This window comes from Hoplias malabaricus, chromosome 3 (assembly GCF_029633855.1).
Source record: "Hoplias malabaricus isolate fHopMal1 chromosome 3, fHopMal1.hap1, whole genome shotgun sequence".
NCBI lineage: Eukaryota > Metazoa > Chordata > Actinopteri > Characiformes > Erythrinidae > Hoplias > Hoplias malabaricus.
Window position 1 is genome coordinate 75,289,335 of NC_089802.1, and position 17,793 is coordinate 75,307,127.

At 45.4% G+C, this 17,793-nt stretch overlaps 2 protein-coding genes across 11 annotated transcripts in view; one reads left to right on the forward strand and one right to left on the reverse strand.

Moving 5' to 3' along the window:
* The first annotated feature begins 173 nt into the window (after window positions 1-173).
* LOC136691514 (GTPase IMAP family member 8) lies at window positions 174-6,864 on the forward strand. Its single transcript, XM_066664074.1, has 7 exons — window positions 174-192; window positions 2,094-2,662; window positions 2,758-3,088; window positions 3,482-3,553; window positions 3,638-3,707; window positions 4,029-4,230; window positions 4,559-6,864. The coding sequence occupies exons 1-7, from the start codon at window positions 174-176 to the stop codon at window positions 5,399-5,401; spliced, it is 2,106 nt and encodes a 701-aa protein (XP_066520171.1). The 3' UTR covers window positions 5,402-6,864.
* lyl1 (LYL1 basic helix-loop-helix family member) overlaps window positions 4,058-17,793 on the reverse strand; it is an 18,908-nt gene continuing 5,172 nt past the window's right edge. For 6 of the 10 annotated variants that reach the window (XM_066663626.1, XM_066663622.1, XM_066663620.1 and 3 more), the window contains 3 exons: window positions 16,780-17,693; window positions 12,285-12,379; window positions 9,848-11,651 (listed from right to left, as the gene is read on the reverse strand). In XM_066663626.1, coding sequence (XP_066519723.1) covers window positions 11,080-11,651; window positions 12,285-12,379; window positions 16,780-17,330 — 1,218 coding nt within the window. In that variant the 5' untranslated portion in view covers window positions 17,331-17,693 and the 3' untranslated portion in view covers window positions 9,848-11,079. Of the gene's footprint in view, window positions 4,181-9,673; window positions 9,800-9,841; window positions 11,652-12,284; window positions 12,380-16,779; window positions 17,694-17,793 lie in introns of those variants that run through there. The other 4 variants (XR_010801856.1, XR_010801855.1, XR_010801857.1 and 1 more) reach the window with 4 other exon arrangements.

Here is a 17,793-nt window from a genome sequence, read left to right on the forward strand (position 1 = left end):
AGATATGCAGGTGGGTGGAGTTAGTTCTTACCTGAGTGTGAGAGAGAAGAGGGCTGGAAGGACAGGTGGAGGGCTGAACCTGCTGAAAATAAACGAAGGGAGACACCAAACAGAAAGAAAGAGTAAGGAGAGGAGAGAAGAATTTGAAGACTGGCCTCTGAAGTTTAAGCAGCATGAGTTTGCCAAGTAAAGGTAAGAGGAAACCAGCTCTTATTTAAACAAAGACTATAATACATTTGATAAAAGACTAAATCTGCTCCACAGCCTGTTGCCACCATCGTGGCACATCACACAGTTCTAATCTTGTTGATGTGCCATATGCTAACAGTAGGAGACAGTTCTAGACTGTAGAGAGGTTAAAACATGTCGCCTTTCATTTGATCATAGTAACGACTTTCTAATGCAGTGCTGTCTGAGGGCTTGAAGGTCACCCGTATTTAAAAGTGGTCAGTTTGTCAGTGGCAACTTTGGAAACATTTTCCTGGTGGTTTATTTTCATTTAAATAAAGCTTCAAGGGAATTAACACATCACGCATTCTTGTTTTGATTGCATGTCCCAGCTTTTCTGGAAATGGAACGTGTATGTGGGTTTGTGACCTTGTGAAATAGGCATTGTGCATTTCTGTATATGTAACACCTTTATAACGTAAGCTGGTGCTGAACTTACGATGCATTGTTTTAAAATGCGGAAAAAAAAACTTGGGTAAATAGATAACATAACAGACCGGCTGTAATTATTAAGAATGCAGTTTTGATAAGCTTCACCTGTGGGCAGACTGTATTCTTTGATGTGTTACTGTGGAAGTACATTCCAATGAAAACCATGTGGGGGCAGGCTGTAATCCAAATGCACCCTGAATGCTGCTCAACAGGTCGGACAGGCTGCGTAACATGGGAGTGTGTGAGTGGTGAGTGTGCGGGAGTATGACCCATGCTGTGGATTCATGCCTAAAAAAACGCACACCCTGATTCCAGGAAAAAACTCAGACGTCACAGAAAATACAAACAAACACTTGTGGGACTCTGAATGTCCCAAAATGTCTTCTATATTCACATCTTATGAATGTATTAGTGTTAGTCAATTTCCGGTTCTGTAGGTTTTAGGACGTATCCAATGACATTAGATGTAGAGTGAAGATGTGTAATAGGTGGCACATTGCTCCTGGGTCTGTGAGGATTGTGGTGTGTTCTCCCTGTGTCTGCGTGGGTTTCCTCCGGGTGACTGTCTGTGAGGAGTGTGGTGTGTTCTCCCTGTGTCTGCGTGGGTTTCCTCCGGGTGACTGTCTGTGAGGAGTGTGGTGTGTTCTCCCTGTGTCTGCGTGGGTTTCCTCCGGTGACTGTCTGTGAGGAGTGTGGTGTGTTCTCCCTGTGTCTGCGTGGGTCTCCTCCGGGTGACTGTCTGTGAGGAGTGTGGTGTGTTCTCCCTGTGTCTGCGTGGGTTTCCTCCGGGTGACTGTCTGTGAGGAGTGTGGTATGTTCTCCCTGTGTCTGCGTGGGTTTCCTCCGGGTGACTGTATGTGATGAGTGTGGTGTGTTCTCCCTGTGTCTGCATGGGTTTCCTCCGGGTGACTGTCTGTGAGGAGTGTGGTGTGTTCTCCCTGTGTCTGCGTGGGTTTCCTCCGGGTGACTGTCTGTGAGGAGTGTGGTGTGTTCTCCCTGTGTCTGCGTGGGTTTCCTCCGGGTGACTGTCTGTGAGGAGTGTGTTGTGTTCTCCCTGTGTCTGCGTGGGTTTCCTCCGGGTGACTGTCTGTGAGGAGTGTGGTGTGTTCTCCCTGTGTCTGCGTGGGTTTCCTCCGGGTGACTGTCTGTGAGGAGTGTGGTGTGTTCTCTCTGTGTCAATGTGGGTTTCCTCCGGGTGACTGTCTGTGAGGAGTGTGGTGTGTTCTCCCTGTGTCTGCGTGGGTTTCTCTCACCCAGTGGGGGCCTCTCACCCAGTGATTCCAGGTAGCCTCTAGACACAGGGCAACTCTGATCAGTAGGAAGCAGTTACAGAAGATCAATGAACAAATTAATACATGGTAGTAATTGTTATAATTAATATCTTACAGTCTTAAATTCCATTAAAGCATTATTGTTTTGTTGTCTTTATCCAGGTATGTCCAAGGAGTGCTCTGGCAGCCCCACTGATTCCCCGGAGCTGCGTCTGATCCTGGTGGGGAACATGGGCTGTGGTAAAACCCTGACGGCAAACACCGTCCTGGGGCTGAAGTCCTCTGGAAGTACCCTCCTCAGCCCCTCCAAAGAGTGTGAGGTGCGGCGAGGTGTCTCTGAGGGCCGCCATCTGACTCTGGTGGAGACCCCTCGCTGGTACTGGAGCGGAGAGCGGCTGGAGTCCAGCGTCCATCGAGAGACAGAGCGAGCGCTGAGCCTCACTGCCCCAGGGCCACACGCCTTTCTCATCCTGGTGCCCGTGGGTCTGTTCACAGAGATGGAGGCGAGAGTTCCTGCGCAGCTGGAGCAGGTTTTCGGTCCAGGGGTCCTGAGCCACACTCTGGTGCTGCTGACCTGCGGAGACTACCTACTGCACCGGGACCAGGAGCAATATATCAGGCAAGACGACCCAGGGCTGAAGGAAATGGTGGAGCGCTGCGCTGGACGCTGGCACGTCATCAATAACCGCCAACCACATGACAGACAGCAGGTCATCTCTCTACTGGAGAAGGTGAGGAGTTTAATGAAATCGTCTTATTCAGTTTTCAGGGTCTACCTTGTCAGGAGTGGGGTGAACGTTTGTGAACATGTATTTGTGTCGTCCAGGTGGAGCGTATGGTGCAGAGCAGTGGGGGCTGTTACCTGCCGAGCGCGCTTCAGAGCCAGGTGGAGGGTCGTGTCCCGGAGAACGAGCGTGAGCTCCACAGGAGGAACGGTCAGAGAGAGGAGGACAGAGTGGATGTAGCTCAGAGGGTACTCACTCAGAAGCCACTGGACAGTGGGTTTGCTGTGTTTAGAAGTAGAAGCAGAGAAGAGACGGAGGAGAAAGTTACCCTCCAGCAGCTGCCCAATGGCCTCCACTCTCGGCCTTCGCAGGAACCACAGACGGCAACAACTGGACCCTTCCAGAGGAGTTCCAGTTTCAAACTGAATAAAGGTACATGAGCTCTGAATTTATTTACTTTAAAAACTTTCTGAAAATTTGTCTAATGAGGGAAACTTCTACCTTGAAGGGGACATGTTATACACTTCTTTTCCACAAGGGAGCGCTCTTCTGGATTCAAAATACCACAAGGATCAAACACCCATTGTTCTGTCTGTTTTGCTCAGTTTAACCATCGCTCTCACATAAATCACTGTGATTGGAGACTCAGATGAGGGGGCGGAGCAATTATAAATCTCTACATTTCATATCATATTTTGCGCAGACACTTTGTAGCTTGCAAAACTCCTGGTTAAAGTGGAGAATGTACTGAAATATTGGGAGATGTTTGGAAATTTCTTTGGTTGGTTCGTCTTACATCTTACAATGTCTTTTATTCACCACCAGAGGGAGCCATTCTCAGTCTGATGTCTGAGAAGACAGAAGTCAAGCAAAGTAACCAGAACTACACAAACACTTGTGAGTCAAACTTGCCCTAAATTACTGTACATTTTTCAGTAGTGAATTGCTGGTGGAACTTTCTCCCATTTTCTCTACTTCTAGATCGCCATCTGATCTCTTCAGGTGATCCCAACTCCACTGAACTTACCGCCTCATCACCATCATCACCAGCATCAGGAGTATCATCATCAGCAGCAGCAACTGTTTCATCATCAGCAGGAGCATCACCAGCAGCAAAAGTTTCATTAGCACCAGAAGCAAGAGTATCATCATCATCAGCATCAGGAGTATCATCATCATCTTCAGCACCAGCAGCAGCAACTGTTCCATTCGCGCCAGAAGCAAGAGTATCATCATCAGCAGCAGCAGGAGCACCACCAGCAGCAATTTTTTCATCAACGCCTGAAGCAAGGGTATCATCAGCAGCAGCAACAGGAACATCATCAGCAGCAAAAGTATCATCATCAGCATCACCATCACCATCCTTGGGTACTATTGCCTCTCTCTCTTCCTCCCTGGGCAGTACCCCCTCTTCCTCAGAGCTGAGGCTGGTGCTGCTGGGTCAGAGCAGCTCAGGGAAGAGCACTGCAGGGAATGCCCTCCTCGGCCGAGAGGAGTTTAAACTGCGGAAGTACTCCACCGAAGCTGGAACACAGAAGTGTGTAAAGGGGACAGCTCTGATTGGAAACAGACAAGTCAGTACTCATTGTTTATATTGTAATTAATAACTTATTACTGTGCGTGATTGTAGTACACATTTGATTATTTCATTACGGTTTCGTTATTTGAGACATTGCCAATTCACCCTTTAGCTTACTGTTAACTTACTCGGACAGTGAAGACTAGAACCTGCTTCAACCCAAGTCCAATCCAGCCACCACATCACGGCACTGGAGCTCACCACACTTGCGGGACAACACTAATTGTGCAGTTCTATTATTCTATATGTAGTGGAACAGCCCTTAAAATGGTGTGATGGGAGACCAGTCTTCCTAATTATTTTCATGTTTCTTGCTGTTTCAGGTTACAATAGTGGACACTCCTGACTGGTTATGGTCCAGCTGTTCTCCAGAGGAGCAGACAGCCCACCAGTCTTCCTGTGCAGAGCTGTGCAGCCCAGGGCCTCATGTTTTCCTTCTCTGTGTTCCGGTCACACACCCTGCTCACTCTATCCTCAATGGTCTAAGCGCAATAGAGAAAGCTTTCGGCCCCGAGGTCCTCCTGAAACACACCATGGTCCTCTTCACCTACTCGGATCTGCTGGGAGGTGGAGGGGTGGAGCAATATATCGCGGAGAAGCGTCCCGAAATGATGGAACTGGTGGAAAAGTGCGGAGACCACTACCACATTCTGGAGCGAAAGAAGAAAGGAGGAAAGAGCGTGGATGAGATCTTGGAGAAGGTGGAGCAGCTTGTCAAAGAAAGCCGCGGGAACTTCTTCAGCTCTCAGCAGCAGCCTGGACTCGAGAAGAAATGGGAGGACGTTGCCAGAGAGAGAGCTACGGCCTTACAGAGAGGAAGAGGTGGAGAGCAGTTGGACGAGGTCGACAGATCCACCTCAGCCATACTCCATTCTCTGAAAGAGGTGGATGAAGATGAAGAAGAGGTAAACAGCAGTAGTGACAAACCTCAGGAACCCGTGGCCTCTTCTTCGTCCCGGCTCCTCTCCGCCCTTCGCTTCTTAGGAGGGAAAGTCGGAGAAGGGGCTAAGCAAGTGCCGAAGCCGATAGCTGGAGGGGCTCTTTTGGGAGGAGCTTTGGGAATGTTTTTCGGAGGACTGTTTGGAGGTGCTGTGGGGGCTACGGCAGGATCGTTGGCTGCTGAAGTGGGCCGAAGAAAATACGGTAAAAGTGTAAAAACGGACTAATGTGTGTCCTGTAATCGTCTTTATTTACGTCAGAAAACCAGAAGCACTACGTAGAGAACACAGATTTAATCTCGTCATGCGTTCTTTCCAAGAAGCCCTGGCACATATCCCATATGATCTACAGAATGAGAATTTACAGTTCAGTATTTGTTGTAATACGTAAGTGTAATTTATCAGGTGTGGAACTAGGCCTACAGTGTCAGAGAACAATAAAACACTTTCATGGTAACACTGTCAGGGCTGCCTCAGCTGTGGATGATTGAGGGAGGAGACAGTGCTTTTCCATCACTGCCCCACCCCCAATCACCCTGCTGAGGGGCTCAAACAAGTGACCCTTCAGTCTCAAAACCCGTAGACCCTCTAATCTTTAGGCACTGGCTGCCCCCATGTTGTGCCCATTGTTTTATTTTTATGTACATTATCAGTAAATATTAATATTGGATTGCTTGCTGCACTCCTGCCACTGCAGGCACCTGAGTTTGAATACTAAACTGTGTACTGTATTGTAACTGTAAATATGAGACTTTCTCGAGGACGGTTTTGAAAGGTTAAAACAACTCTCACACGTTACCTGGATTTTTTTAGTTGTATTTATTCTAACATTGAACAAATGCCTATCAGTTTCTCTGAATTTAACTTTGTAACGTGTGACTTTACGGCACTCTTAAAAGAATGCACTACATATAGAAAGTGGCATAGTTTTGGACCCAGCCAGTCACTTCCTGTAAACTTGTGTTGAATTTCATAAAACTGAACTTCTCAGTTAAAAAACTTCAAATGAAACTCAGCTGAAGAGCTCTCTTCCTCATTTCGTCCCCCGCCAGATATTGCAATTATGATGCAAACCTCTTGTTTGGCTAGACTACAAACAACACTCGCTGCTGTGTTTTACAACCTGGAGCTACCCATACGCTTTAAGTCTAAATTAGTATCTTTCAGAGAGAGGTGGACCACCCTACATCTGTTATCATTGTGTTGTAGTCTCAGCTCTGTTTTGAGCCAAACTTTTAAAACTGTGCCTCCGAGACGTTGTCTACGTTGCGTGTATTAAGTTATTACACTGAATTGTGAACCTTATTTCAGCTGGTGCCATTTGGCAACAGCTTTTTAAGCCTTGGTTGTAAGCCTTGGAGAAGTGGTGCGAAATGTAAGGTGTCTGGCTTCAGACTTAGAGGTGTTACAGATTGTTGTAAAATACTTTAAAGCTTTAAATGCATATTAAATAGTAAATAAAATGGCTTTTTTCCCCCCTCATTATCACCACCATTGGAAGTAAATGTTTCTCAGCAATTAAACTCACTTTAACGGCTTTGTTTATTGATCTCAGCAACTGGAATTAAGTAGAAAAACTGGGAACTGTGTAGGAAATATGTTTAAACTTTGCTTGTTTACTCAGGGAATGTGCTCATGGAATTTTTAAATCCATCATGGGAAAGCTTTGGAATTTCTGTCTAGTAAAAAAAATGCATGGGAACTGTAAAGCTGTTGTTCAGAATACGACGCATTAAACACCTGGGATTGGCTGATGGTGTGACCCCCCCCCCCCCCCCCTTGACTTTCGACTCTTGAAAAAGGCTTGTTTTGAACTGTTTGTAGTTTTCCAGTGTTGCACTGCTTTTGGGGGGGGGGGGGGTGTATCTTTGTGGTGTGTGACCCTGGCCTGAGGAAGTGCTCCATGTCATCAGGGATGTCGTAACCGCGGTAACCACAGCAGGGATGATGAAATGCAGCAGGTGGCCCAGTGCTGTGCCAGCTCCGAGGGTGTGGTGCCCACAATCCTTTGCTCTGGGGCACAGAGGGCAGCAGTGGTGGCGGTTATCTCTGTGGTACAGACCACTGTACTGCCTTGAACTGCCCCCTGGGCCCCTCATATCTGCGCCCAGGGCCAGAGGGTTCCCTCAGTGTCCCTCCTCACCCCGAGACCACTCAAATCACTGAACACACTTAATACGAACTAGTTTCGCCTGGGACACACACATCTTTTCTAAACTGAGCTCACAATTCAAAGCGGATCCTTGTGTTAAGATTCAGTGCCTTTCATTTTGTTCTTGGTACAATTCAATTAGTTTTTACAAGACATTGTATACGACCTGTTTACAGTATTAGTAGAGTAAGGGAGATAAATCCAGTCTCGCAAGTGTTATCGACTACTCTTACCACCAGAAAAACACAAGAGCAAAAAACCCCAGCAAAAGTTATAGGCAACTAATTTTAAATGTGATTTAAAAAGCTATGTATCTGAGCAGTGAGAATGTATTTTTTACTCAAATTAACAAACAAAAAAACCCCTTAAATACTAGAACAAAACGAAATAACATTATTTCAGGAAGTGTGATATTCTGTGTTTGAATGTAGCGCTTTAACCCTTTCACGTCACGCCTTGTGGCAGTTCATTATGACGTGTGGTTATCATCTAATCCATAGTTTAAGTGGTTAATAAATACATCAATATGTTTAATCCAGTGTGCTGTTGATTTAACAAATCCATACGATCGAGGAGAACATCTGGAAACAAACTCTGTCCTACGCACTCGCTCACAACACTGCTACAGTTTAGAAAACAACATCCTTTTACTTTAACTGTGTTTATGTTTTTGTATTTATTGTAATAATGTAGAATAATGGACTGGTCACGCCATGTCTGAAAAAAAAAAAAAGATCTGAATCCCATGCTCCACCGGAGGGCGCTGTAAAGCTGGTGTAGGAAGAAGAGAAAACAAAGCCAGGTAAATGCGGATGTAGCTACGCGTGAGCTGTCGCTAACTGAGCTAGAGTATTAAAACTATCAAATATTCTTAGAGCCAGGGAGAAATTGGTTGGGGGAATAATTAATTTATTGATTATCGGTTGATTAATGCTATGAAAAACTGATTGTCCTGTGATGGGCTGGGGCCACATTCAGAGTGTGTTTCTTCGTTGCGACTTTAGACTCACCCTGACCCCGAAAAGATGAACTCCTAAACCAATTTCTAAAACTGAACTTGGGTGATTTCTTTAAAAACCTGAGCGACAGACTCCTGATAAAACGCAGCTGAAATAACTGAAGGGTGGGCACTAAGCACTTAACCACTCGGTGTTAAATCTACTTGTTTAAGGCTGGTGTGTAATTAACTGTTGAATGTTTTCTGCTTTTTCCCTGAGGCTGAGAACTGAAAAACATTTGCCTAATGGCTGTTTTGACTGGAATTAAATATATGAGCTGTAGTCTGATTAAAACAACACTCAAAACCTTTTCCTGGATTGAGTCAGATGCATTTTTACAGCGTTAGTCTTTGGCTAAGTTGCCAAATCGAGGTCTAGGCTTCTTGCAGCCTGTGATTCAGAGCAGTATTACAGGCTTATGAAAGTTTCCTTTCCTGTCATACAGAGTGAGATGTGGTGTGTGTGAGAGAGAGAGAAAGCGCACTTGGAGGTGATTTTTTTTCCCCCTCCTGTAACATTTTCACAAGCGTGTTCCCATCGCTGATCTGTGTCAGGAAGAGGGCTGGCCGCCGATGAGACAGCACCAACTGAAGCCACTTCCTGGACACCTGATAGAGCGGAGAGAAGAGGGGAGGGCGGAGGATCCAGGAAGAGGGGTTCAGACCCCTGATCCTCACACACTGCACTCTCCTGACCCCCTCTCCCCAGGGTGAACGACCCTAACCTTGGCCTACGGTGGCCCTTCACAGCTGCAGTGGGGGAAAATACGCAGTCACTCTGCCTCCAAATCCACAACTGCAACCGGCTGCTTTTTCCAGCTTAAGTCTGATACTCACGGCCCTGTCCTGGACAAACCGTGTCCGGCTACAGGACGTCGTTCAGTGATTTTATTTCCACCCTCCCTCTGCTTTCGAGCGCCGCTCGCTAATGGCTTTGTTATTTCTGCTCTTCGTGTTACATTTGGCAGTTAGCGATGATAAACCTTTCATCCAATCACCTGCCACCCGGAGAGAGGATCCCATCCGCCAAAACACAATAGCGCACACACGCCACACAGAGAAAGAGGATTATTCCTGCCATATTTACATTCCAGTGCTACTAGTGCTATCATTTCCATTCTCTGACCATTTACAGAGTGTGTCCACCCCCTGAGCTCAGATGTTTTACAATAGTAAAAACATGCTACGCTACAAACACTAAACAGTTTAGTATTAAAATTCAGTTGTCGGGGCTTCTGTGTTTTTGACTACGGCTGGTTTAAATCGCTACAATTTTACAACCATAGCGTAAGCTGAATCTCGGAAGACTCTCTACACCCCTTACTTTGTATTCATGCACTTTGTAGCTTACCGAATTCTGGCTTTTACACACAAAGCATGAACTTTTGATCCGGTATGGAACCGTGCCTGTGCAGCTAAATCCAAAATGGACGTGTCATGTCCTGTAGTGCCTCCCTGTATCTGACTGAGATGTTGCCTGCGACACATGGACAAACAGTGAACGTAAATACTTCATATGAAGTGGAGTGGTGTTCTGAAATAAATCCATATTCCAAGACACAGGAGACATGATTCCATTAAGTACATTTTTTTTAGGGAAATTCATTTGAGTACCACACTTATTTCAGGTCATTGGTTTTCAGGGTACAACACATATCCATAAATATAGACTTCTCTAAGATGCCAACATCTACAGAAAGCCGTTTCTTTACTGAACTTAGGAAGTTGGTTTGACGACCAGATACCACTCTTGTGGAATATATATATAACAAAAAACCCTCACACTTTAGTTTAAAGGATGTCGTGTGAGGAACGACAAACCCAGAAGCTCTATTTATTCCCGCTGTCTACGATACACTGTGTCTCAACGTCCTCAAAACTTGGAGCTGGTTCTTTTTTTTTTTTGTTTTCCTGAGAGTGCAAAGTCAAATGGAGAACTACACGAGGCCACGCTCAATAAAAAGATGTGGATGTTTACTTTGGGTGCAGACACACACACAAAACCCAAAAGAGTGTTTTTAAAAATATCTAAATTAATACTTATAATAGCACAGGACCACAATGAATAAACCACACACACATCACACACTCTACACAGCTCTCAGGCTTCTCAACAATTGTTCTTTTTTATGTCAGTTTGTTATTTCCCCGGAGTGTTCCAGTGTTTGTACATTACATAAGACGACATGTCCAAAAGTATCCAGACACCTTTCTCATAACAACAGTGAGATTAATAGAGAGTTTGTTCCCTTTGCTGCTGTAACAGGTTGTACGTAACACATTTAAATTTAACATAATGCCATTCAGGCTCAAGAACTTTAGTGAGGTCAGTGACGAGGTCTAGTTGACAAATTCCACACAGGATGGAGCTCCATCACTCCAAAGAACCGCCACCGATCCACAGCCCAAAGTTGATTATGTTGTGACTGGAAATACACTTCAAATTTTGCTATTGCCTCATCGCACACAACGCCAGAACATCTCTAGCACGATGAGCAATCTCCCTATCTGTCTGTAGTGTTTAGAAAGTGGTATACAAACTTCTCATGGGGTTTCTACTCTACCTGAGTTTTGACTGAATCCATTTCCTGTTCTGCTCTTCATTTTAATTACTCTGTGACAGAGGAATAAAACAAATGCATCAGATGGACATTAACTTGGAAAATCTTGGGAGTATTCCTGAATCCATGCAATAGACAAGGTTTTCCTGATACTTTTGAACATATAGGCTTATGGAAGCTGATGTCACAGGTGATGTCATCTCTGGTATCCACTGGCTGTGACTGTCTGTATCTGCTCCTTCATTTTCTCCATTATCACCCCGCTCACACTCGTCTTTATGATCCCAGAGTTCCTCATGCTCGAAGTCTCCTCGCTGTCCGTGTCGCCATAGCAACTGGAGCCAGGCGACGTGGTCAGGGCCACGACGGAGTCGGTGGAGTCTCGGTTTCGGACGGCGGTGGCCATGGCTGGACGGATCGAGTTCAGATTTATCTGAGTAGGCAGCAAAGCGTCTGAGTTCAGGCCACGAGCACCGTCCCTGTCGCCGTTACCCAGCACAATGTCCTTCATCGTGTCTCCGTCCTCTTCCTCTGCTCCGTCCCCCAGGCCTCGAGACGTCCTGTCGCTCGCCTGGTCGTTCAGCAGCTTCACCAGGAAGTTGATGTACTTCATGGCCAGCCGTAGGATCTCGTTCTTGCTGAGCTTCTTGTCTGGAGGGTGAGTTGGGATGAGTTTGCGGAGCTCTGAAAAGGCACCGTTTACATTCTGCTGCCGCCAGCGCTCTCGGCTGTTTGTGAAGACGCGTCGTGCCAGCTTCTGAGGAGGACCTAAAAGAGAAACAGGCAAACGCTGTAATTTATGACATACAATTTGCCTCAAGTAGATTACATAGTAGCTCTTAAAGCTGTGGTAATTGTTGTGGCTTATGCCAATTTTTGTTTACGCAGACTGACCAATCAGAGTGTAGCAGTTGGAACTCTTCGAACTTAATGTAAAACTAAACGTCTAAATGGGTACAGTAAGCAAAGGCGCGCGTGCACACACACACACACACACACAAATGACATGCTTCTTATACCAACAGCTTCAATATTTGGGATTTTCCTTGTGAGCTCCCCTACAGTTAAAGAGAGTAGATCACATTTACAGCACTGTCCTGAAATCAAAGGATAGAGAGGAGGGATGGTTTCCTACCCCCCTCCAAAAGTTAAATGCTCCAGTTTCTGTAGAGCTAAGCCCAGAGCAGCAATGACAGAGGCTCTATTCTCCTGACTACAGATCAGTGGAGCATCACAATGATTTTAAAGCTTGTTTGCATTAAAATAAATGTTCACCAGTGACTAACCACTGACAATGTTAACATAATTAGATTTAACCACTGTCTGTCGAAACCACTCAACTGCACTAGTTCATAAAGACATAAATAAATACACAGAGGAGAGCGAGGTGTAATTACATACACTCTGTCAGGTCTAAGTCAAAGTGAGCTGATGGCCTCCTCTTAATTCGGCTGTTGTTGAAGATGCTGTATCCACCCGAGTGACCAAGAAAGGAGCTGTAAAAGAAAGAGCACACATGGGTTAACTGAACCAAAAAAGGACATGCTGTTTAAATACTGAGCATAACGTAACCATCTACAGTCGGGTAATCTGCTCGTAACAAGCAAAGCAGCGAGTCAGTTGTTAAAACACACAGAAATTAGCCAAGGGTTTGGATGAACAGAAATCCATAAAAAGCAATTACGTGGCTTTGATGGGTAGTTGTGCTTTGATTGAACAGATGTGCCCAGTCAAAACCTGACTTCATTACTCCCGCTGAAGGGAATGATCGAGGGAGCCGAAATAGATCTGTACTCATTCTGAAAACAACACGGCACCACAGGTCGCAGGAGCTCTGTTTAAGCATCCCCCCCCCCCACCGTTGAATATCTAATAACACGTTGAACACATTTCCCTTTGTGTCTCATCAGAAACCGCAATTCCCACGGAGTTTGATCTTTTTGATTCCGATTTGTGCAGTAGATACTGATGAGAGACAATAACAATTTTGCTCAATATAATAGGATTAAATCATATAAAACTGATAAATATAAGGCATATTACTTAAGAGTCACACAGCTCCAGAGGTCTGGAGGTTGTAGGTTCGATTCCCGCTCCGGGTGACTGTCTGTGAGGAGTGTGGTGTGTTCTCTCTGTGTCTGCGTGGGTTTCCTCCGGGTGACTGTCTGTGAGGAGTGTGGTGTGTTCTCCCTGTGTCTGCGTGGGTTTCCTCCGGGTGACTGTCTGTGAAGTGTGGTGTGTTCTCCCTGTGTCTATGTGGGTTTCCTCCGGGTGACTGTCTGTGAGGAGTGTGGTGAGTTCTCCCTGTGTCTGCGTGGGTTTCCTCCGGGTGACTGTCTGTGAAGTGTGGTGTGTTCTCCCTGTGTCTATGTGGGTTGCCTCCGGGTGACTGTCTGTGAAGAGTGTGGTGTGTTCTCCCTATGTCTGCGTGGGTTTCCTCCGGGTGACTGTCTGTGAAGAGTGTGGTGTGTTCTCCCTGTGTCTGCGTGGGTTTCCTCCGGGTGACTGTCTGTGAGGAGTGTGGTGTGTTCTCCCTGTGTCTGCGTGGGTTTCCTCCGGGTGACTGTCTGTGAAGAGTGTGGTGTGTTCTCCCTGTGTCTGCGTGGGTTTCCTCCGGGTGACTGTCTGTGAGGAGTGTGGTGTGTTCTCCCTGTGTCTGCGTGGGTTTCCTCCGGGTGACTGTCTGTGAAGAGTGTGGTGTGTTCTCCCTTTGTCTGCGTGGGTTTCCTCTGGGTGACTGTCTGTGAAGAGTGTGGTGTGTTCTCCCTATGTCTGCGTGGGTTTCCTCCGGGTGACTGTCTGTGAAGAATGTGGTGTGTTCTCCCTGTGTCTGGGTGAGTTTCCTCTCACAGTCCAAAAACACACGTTGGTAGGTGGATTGGAGACTCAAAAGTGTCCGTAGGTGCGAGTGTGTGAGTGAATGTGTGTGTTGCCCTATGAAGGACTGGCGCCCACTCCAGGGTGTATTCCCGCCTTGCGCCCAATTATTCCATGTAGGCTCTGGACCCACCACGACCCTGAAATGTATAAGGGTTACAGATAATAAATGAATGTATGAATGATTTAAGTTTACCCTTAAAATATCAGTATGTCAATTTGCTAACTGTTAATAAACAAAAACAACAATAATAATATTCAGTAACTGCACCTGCAGTGGTCTGTGGAATATTAGGAGTATGACCCCAAGCAGAAGCCGTAGGCTGTAGTTCTGCAGAAAGGAGGAGGTTTTACTGTAAAACACTCATCCACTCATCTCTGCTTTGTTTCTGACTGGATCTGGTCTTTAAATAGCTAGCTACACTGTGATGGTCATCGCACATCAACTGAACATATCAGTTTCTACTGATGTCTGCTTTACCTGAGCAGGGTACTGAACCCTAATGATCAGTTATTACTGCTCTGTGCTGAACCAAAATAAGATAAATCCTATTCTTCTGTGCAGGAGGCAGTGGCTTTACTCAAGTCACCAACATCTTGCTACAGCCGTCACCCTCGCTGTTCTGAAGCACTGATGTTATCACCTGATTTGAGACACAGTTACAAAGAAATACGATGAAAGAAGTGAGTTTGTATTTTGCAGCTCTATCCCTGTGTAATGTAATAATTAAAATAACTCTGTAATTCTCTGTAATTTCAGTACCACTGTAACACTGGTTTTATTATATTACAGGCAACATAGATCTAGAAGCAGAACAGTGGTCCTTGGCATACTGCTCTGGCTCTGCTGGTTGTTCAGGGAACGGAAGACAGTCAGAGGATTGAGCAACGAGTCACGGGTGACTGCTGTGGGAAGCAGGTGCTGTTTTTCCCCCTCACAGTCTCCATAAAATATCATGAGCACAATAGGCTATGATGGTAAGATGGTGGATTCAACATCCAACGAAATGCTAAAGTTCTCATCCACAGTTCTCTGCTGGTTTAGCCTTCACTAAGTTTTACCCACGGACGCTGAATCAAACTGCGACAAAAAGGAAATGGTGCCCTTTTAAAGTTCACACTTTTAAACAGTTAAAGCTACTGTTTGGGAAAGCGCCGGTGGCACAAATCATTGGCTGTTTACAATCGGGTTCAGTGTGAATTGATTTTTTCAGATTAAATGCTATTGACAAGGCGTTTGTCAGTGACGCAACCCAACACACAGGACAGAAACTCATCAAACCTCGGTTGATCCGGGAGCTCAAGGTTTCACTTTGAAAAGCTGAAAATGTGGGGGAAAATCCTGAAAATAAACCCTTTTTTTCTTATTCTTTTAATTTTTAAATCTTGATTTAGTTTTTAATTATTATTCCGTGGTGCAATACCACATTTTAAAATTATTTTTCAATTATTTACGGATTTTATTCTATTATTTTAATTTCTTGAAAATGAATAGAAGCGAATGGCTTTTATTTTTTTGCAAGAAATTAAAAAAGCTACACCATGAATCATTGTCATTTGAAGCTGTTCATATTTTATGAGGTATTTCAAAAGTGATCATGTCTGATTTATAGTCTAATCCCATCTGAACCTGGGTCAGGGGCCGTGGAGATGCTTTGAATGGGTGAACGGAGGAGGGGTGTTGTCTTATTTCACAGGTTGTGGGTAGGTAGGCATAGCCATAGCCATGTCCCCTTTATCAACGTCCACAAGAGACATATGCATATTACATCAGAAGCACCCCCAGTTTACAAAATTATAAATTATTTATATATCCACAGTCATCTCTGAAACTAGTTCTGCTTTTCTTTAGACTAAAAAAAAATTCTTAAATGGAAAGACCCAAGTTCTGAAAACAATCTTCCTGGAAACCCAACTATGTATGTGTGTGTGTATGTACGTATATGTGTGTGTGTGGGTTTTACGCATGTGCTACTCTTAGAAGTCAGGTGGAAATAGAAGGATTAAGAAGAATAAGCTGATCATCAGAAAAGCTAACTCCGTCACGGGTCTCAGTCCGAAGATCATGGCTCTACAGCTGAGTTTCAATAAAATAATCTAAAGCCTATACTTAGAACACTCAAAAAAAATAAAACGTCACCTAAACTCCATTCTTGCAATAAATCCTCTGAGATTAATATGCTTTAAATACACACCATCAGCCAAAGCCCTAAAAACACCTGTTTGTTCAACACACAACGTCCGTTTTTTCAGCTTCACTCACCAAGCAGGTGCACTTCGTAGTTCTACACATCATAGCGCTTTGCTCCGTATACTATGTTAGTTGCATTAGTTGAATGGTCAGGACCCCCACAGGAGCACTGTATGCTTTGCTGATGTCCAATGGCCACCGATGAAGGACTAGGGGATGACTAATAAAAACTGCCCTGCAAAAGATGAGCTACAGCCTCTGTCAGTGAGTAGTCACAGTGTTTACAAAATCCAGAAGCACTGCAACACAGGGGGTTAATGAAGTATGCAGAGCAACAGGTTGTAATTGCAGAACTACAAAGTTCATCTGGTCAGTGTAGTTCATAAAAATGGACCATGAGTGTAGAACAAGTCTAATAACCAGAGGGGTAAACATCCCCTTAGTTGCTCTTTGAAGAAATGCGATGGTGCTTCATCCAAAAATCTGGTAAGAGATTGGCTTTTGTGATCCTAAACTATTCATCAATATCGGTATCTGAAATTACCTGAGTTTTCAGGACCGAATGCCACCAAATCCTGAGAAACAAGTTTCAATGTCTAGTGTAGGGGAAAGAAGCAGCTACTGGAAGAACTACCCATTAATACACTTCATTACAGAAGCAGGTGTCCACCAACTGCTGCCCTGTGAATGTTCTTTGTGTCTTAAATGAAAAACAATTTCCATTTTCCTTTTCCAGTTTTTACAGATTTCAATTGCCATGACAGCTTTTTAAACACGACTCTCACTTGGATTGTTTCTTTAATATTAAACACTGTGCTGATCTCTTACCTGCTGAGAAGCGGGTGTCCGGGAAGGTACTGGTGTGGCAGCAGAGCTCCAGGTGTAGGCACAGATGCTGTGGGACTCACTCCAGAGAGAGATGCTAGCTGCGCTAATCTGAGCTCCCCAGGTCCATGAGGCAGAGTTGGGATGGGGTGCAGAGCGGTGAGATGTGGGGCAGGCATGGGGATGTGGGGCAAGGGGGGCTTACTGTGAGCCAGGCTGATGACAGGGATGTTGGGTGGTAGTGGAGCAGGGGACGGAGAGGAGGAAGACGAAAGGACGATGGTGGAGGTGGAAGTGTTGGTTGAGTGCTTAGGCAGCGTAGCTGATTCGTCTTCATTGATTACCTCTGTAGGTTTTGATGGAGGCTCTGATTGGTCCTTGCTTGTTGCAGGACTGCTGGGGATTGTGCGTGCACCACTCTCCGTGTGGTTAGCTTCATTAGCTGCAGGGCTACTAGCGCATGGGGAAACATCCCTGGGAGGGGTCAAGCGGTCAGTGACTGAGGGGGCAGGCGAAGGGGAGGGGGAGACAGAGGGTTCCAGCTTCTCCATCATGGTCCTCCCCTCTCTCCGTCTGGTGCTGGATCTCTGCCCCCAGTCGTGCCTGAGGTTCTGATGCAGCGGTTAGAGCCGTGATTCTGTTGTCCGGGTGTGCTTTTAGCTGTCCAGCAGTAAACGCTAAAGGTCACTCCACAGCTCAGACTTTTGTTTTCTTTGCTTGGAGGCTGAAGCGCAGGTTGTTCCCCAGTAGTCTGCTTTTCCCCGATGAATACTAGTTGTTAAAGTCGCACAAAAACGTGATTCTGGGCTGAGAATCTTTCTGAAACTGACCTGAGACCAGTTGCTATGAGTGTTGCCAGATGTCGAGGTTATTTAGAATCTTTTAGGAGTTCAAATGATGCTCAAGTGTTGAAACAACTGCAAAGAAGAACAAACAGGAGGAGCCTCAGTCAACTTGGTAGATTTACAGAACAGGTGCAGCAACTGTAAATGTAATCGAAGAAAAAAAAAAAAGCTA

Bases quoted from the DNA above. Each gene is read 5' to 3' on its own strand.
- LOC136691514 (XM_066664074.1), top strand. The intron at 2,663-2,757 runs GTGAGGAGTTTA...TGTGTCGTCCAG, and splicing joins TCATCTCTCTACTGGAGAAG to GTGGAGCGTATGGTGCAGAG. The intron at 3,708-4,028 runs ATCAGGAGTATC...ATCCTTGGGTAC, and splicing joins TCATCACCATCATCACCAGC to TATTGCCTCTCTCTCTTCCT.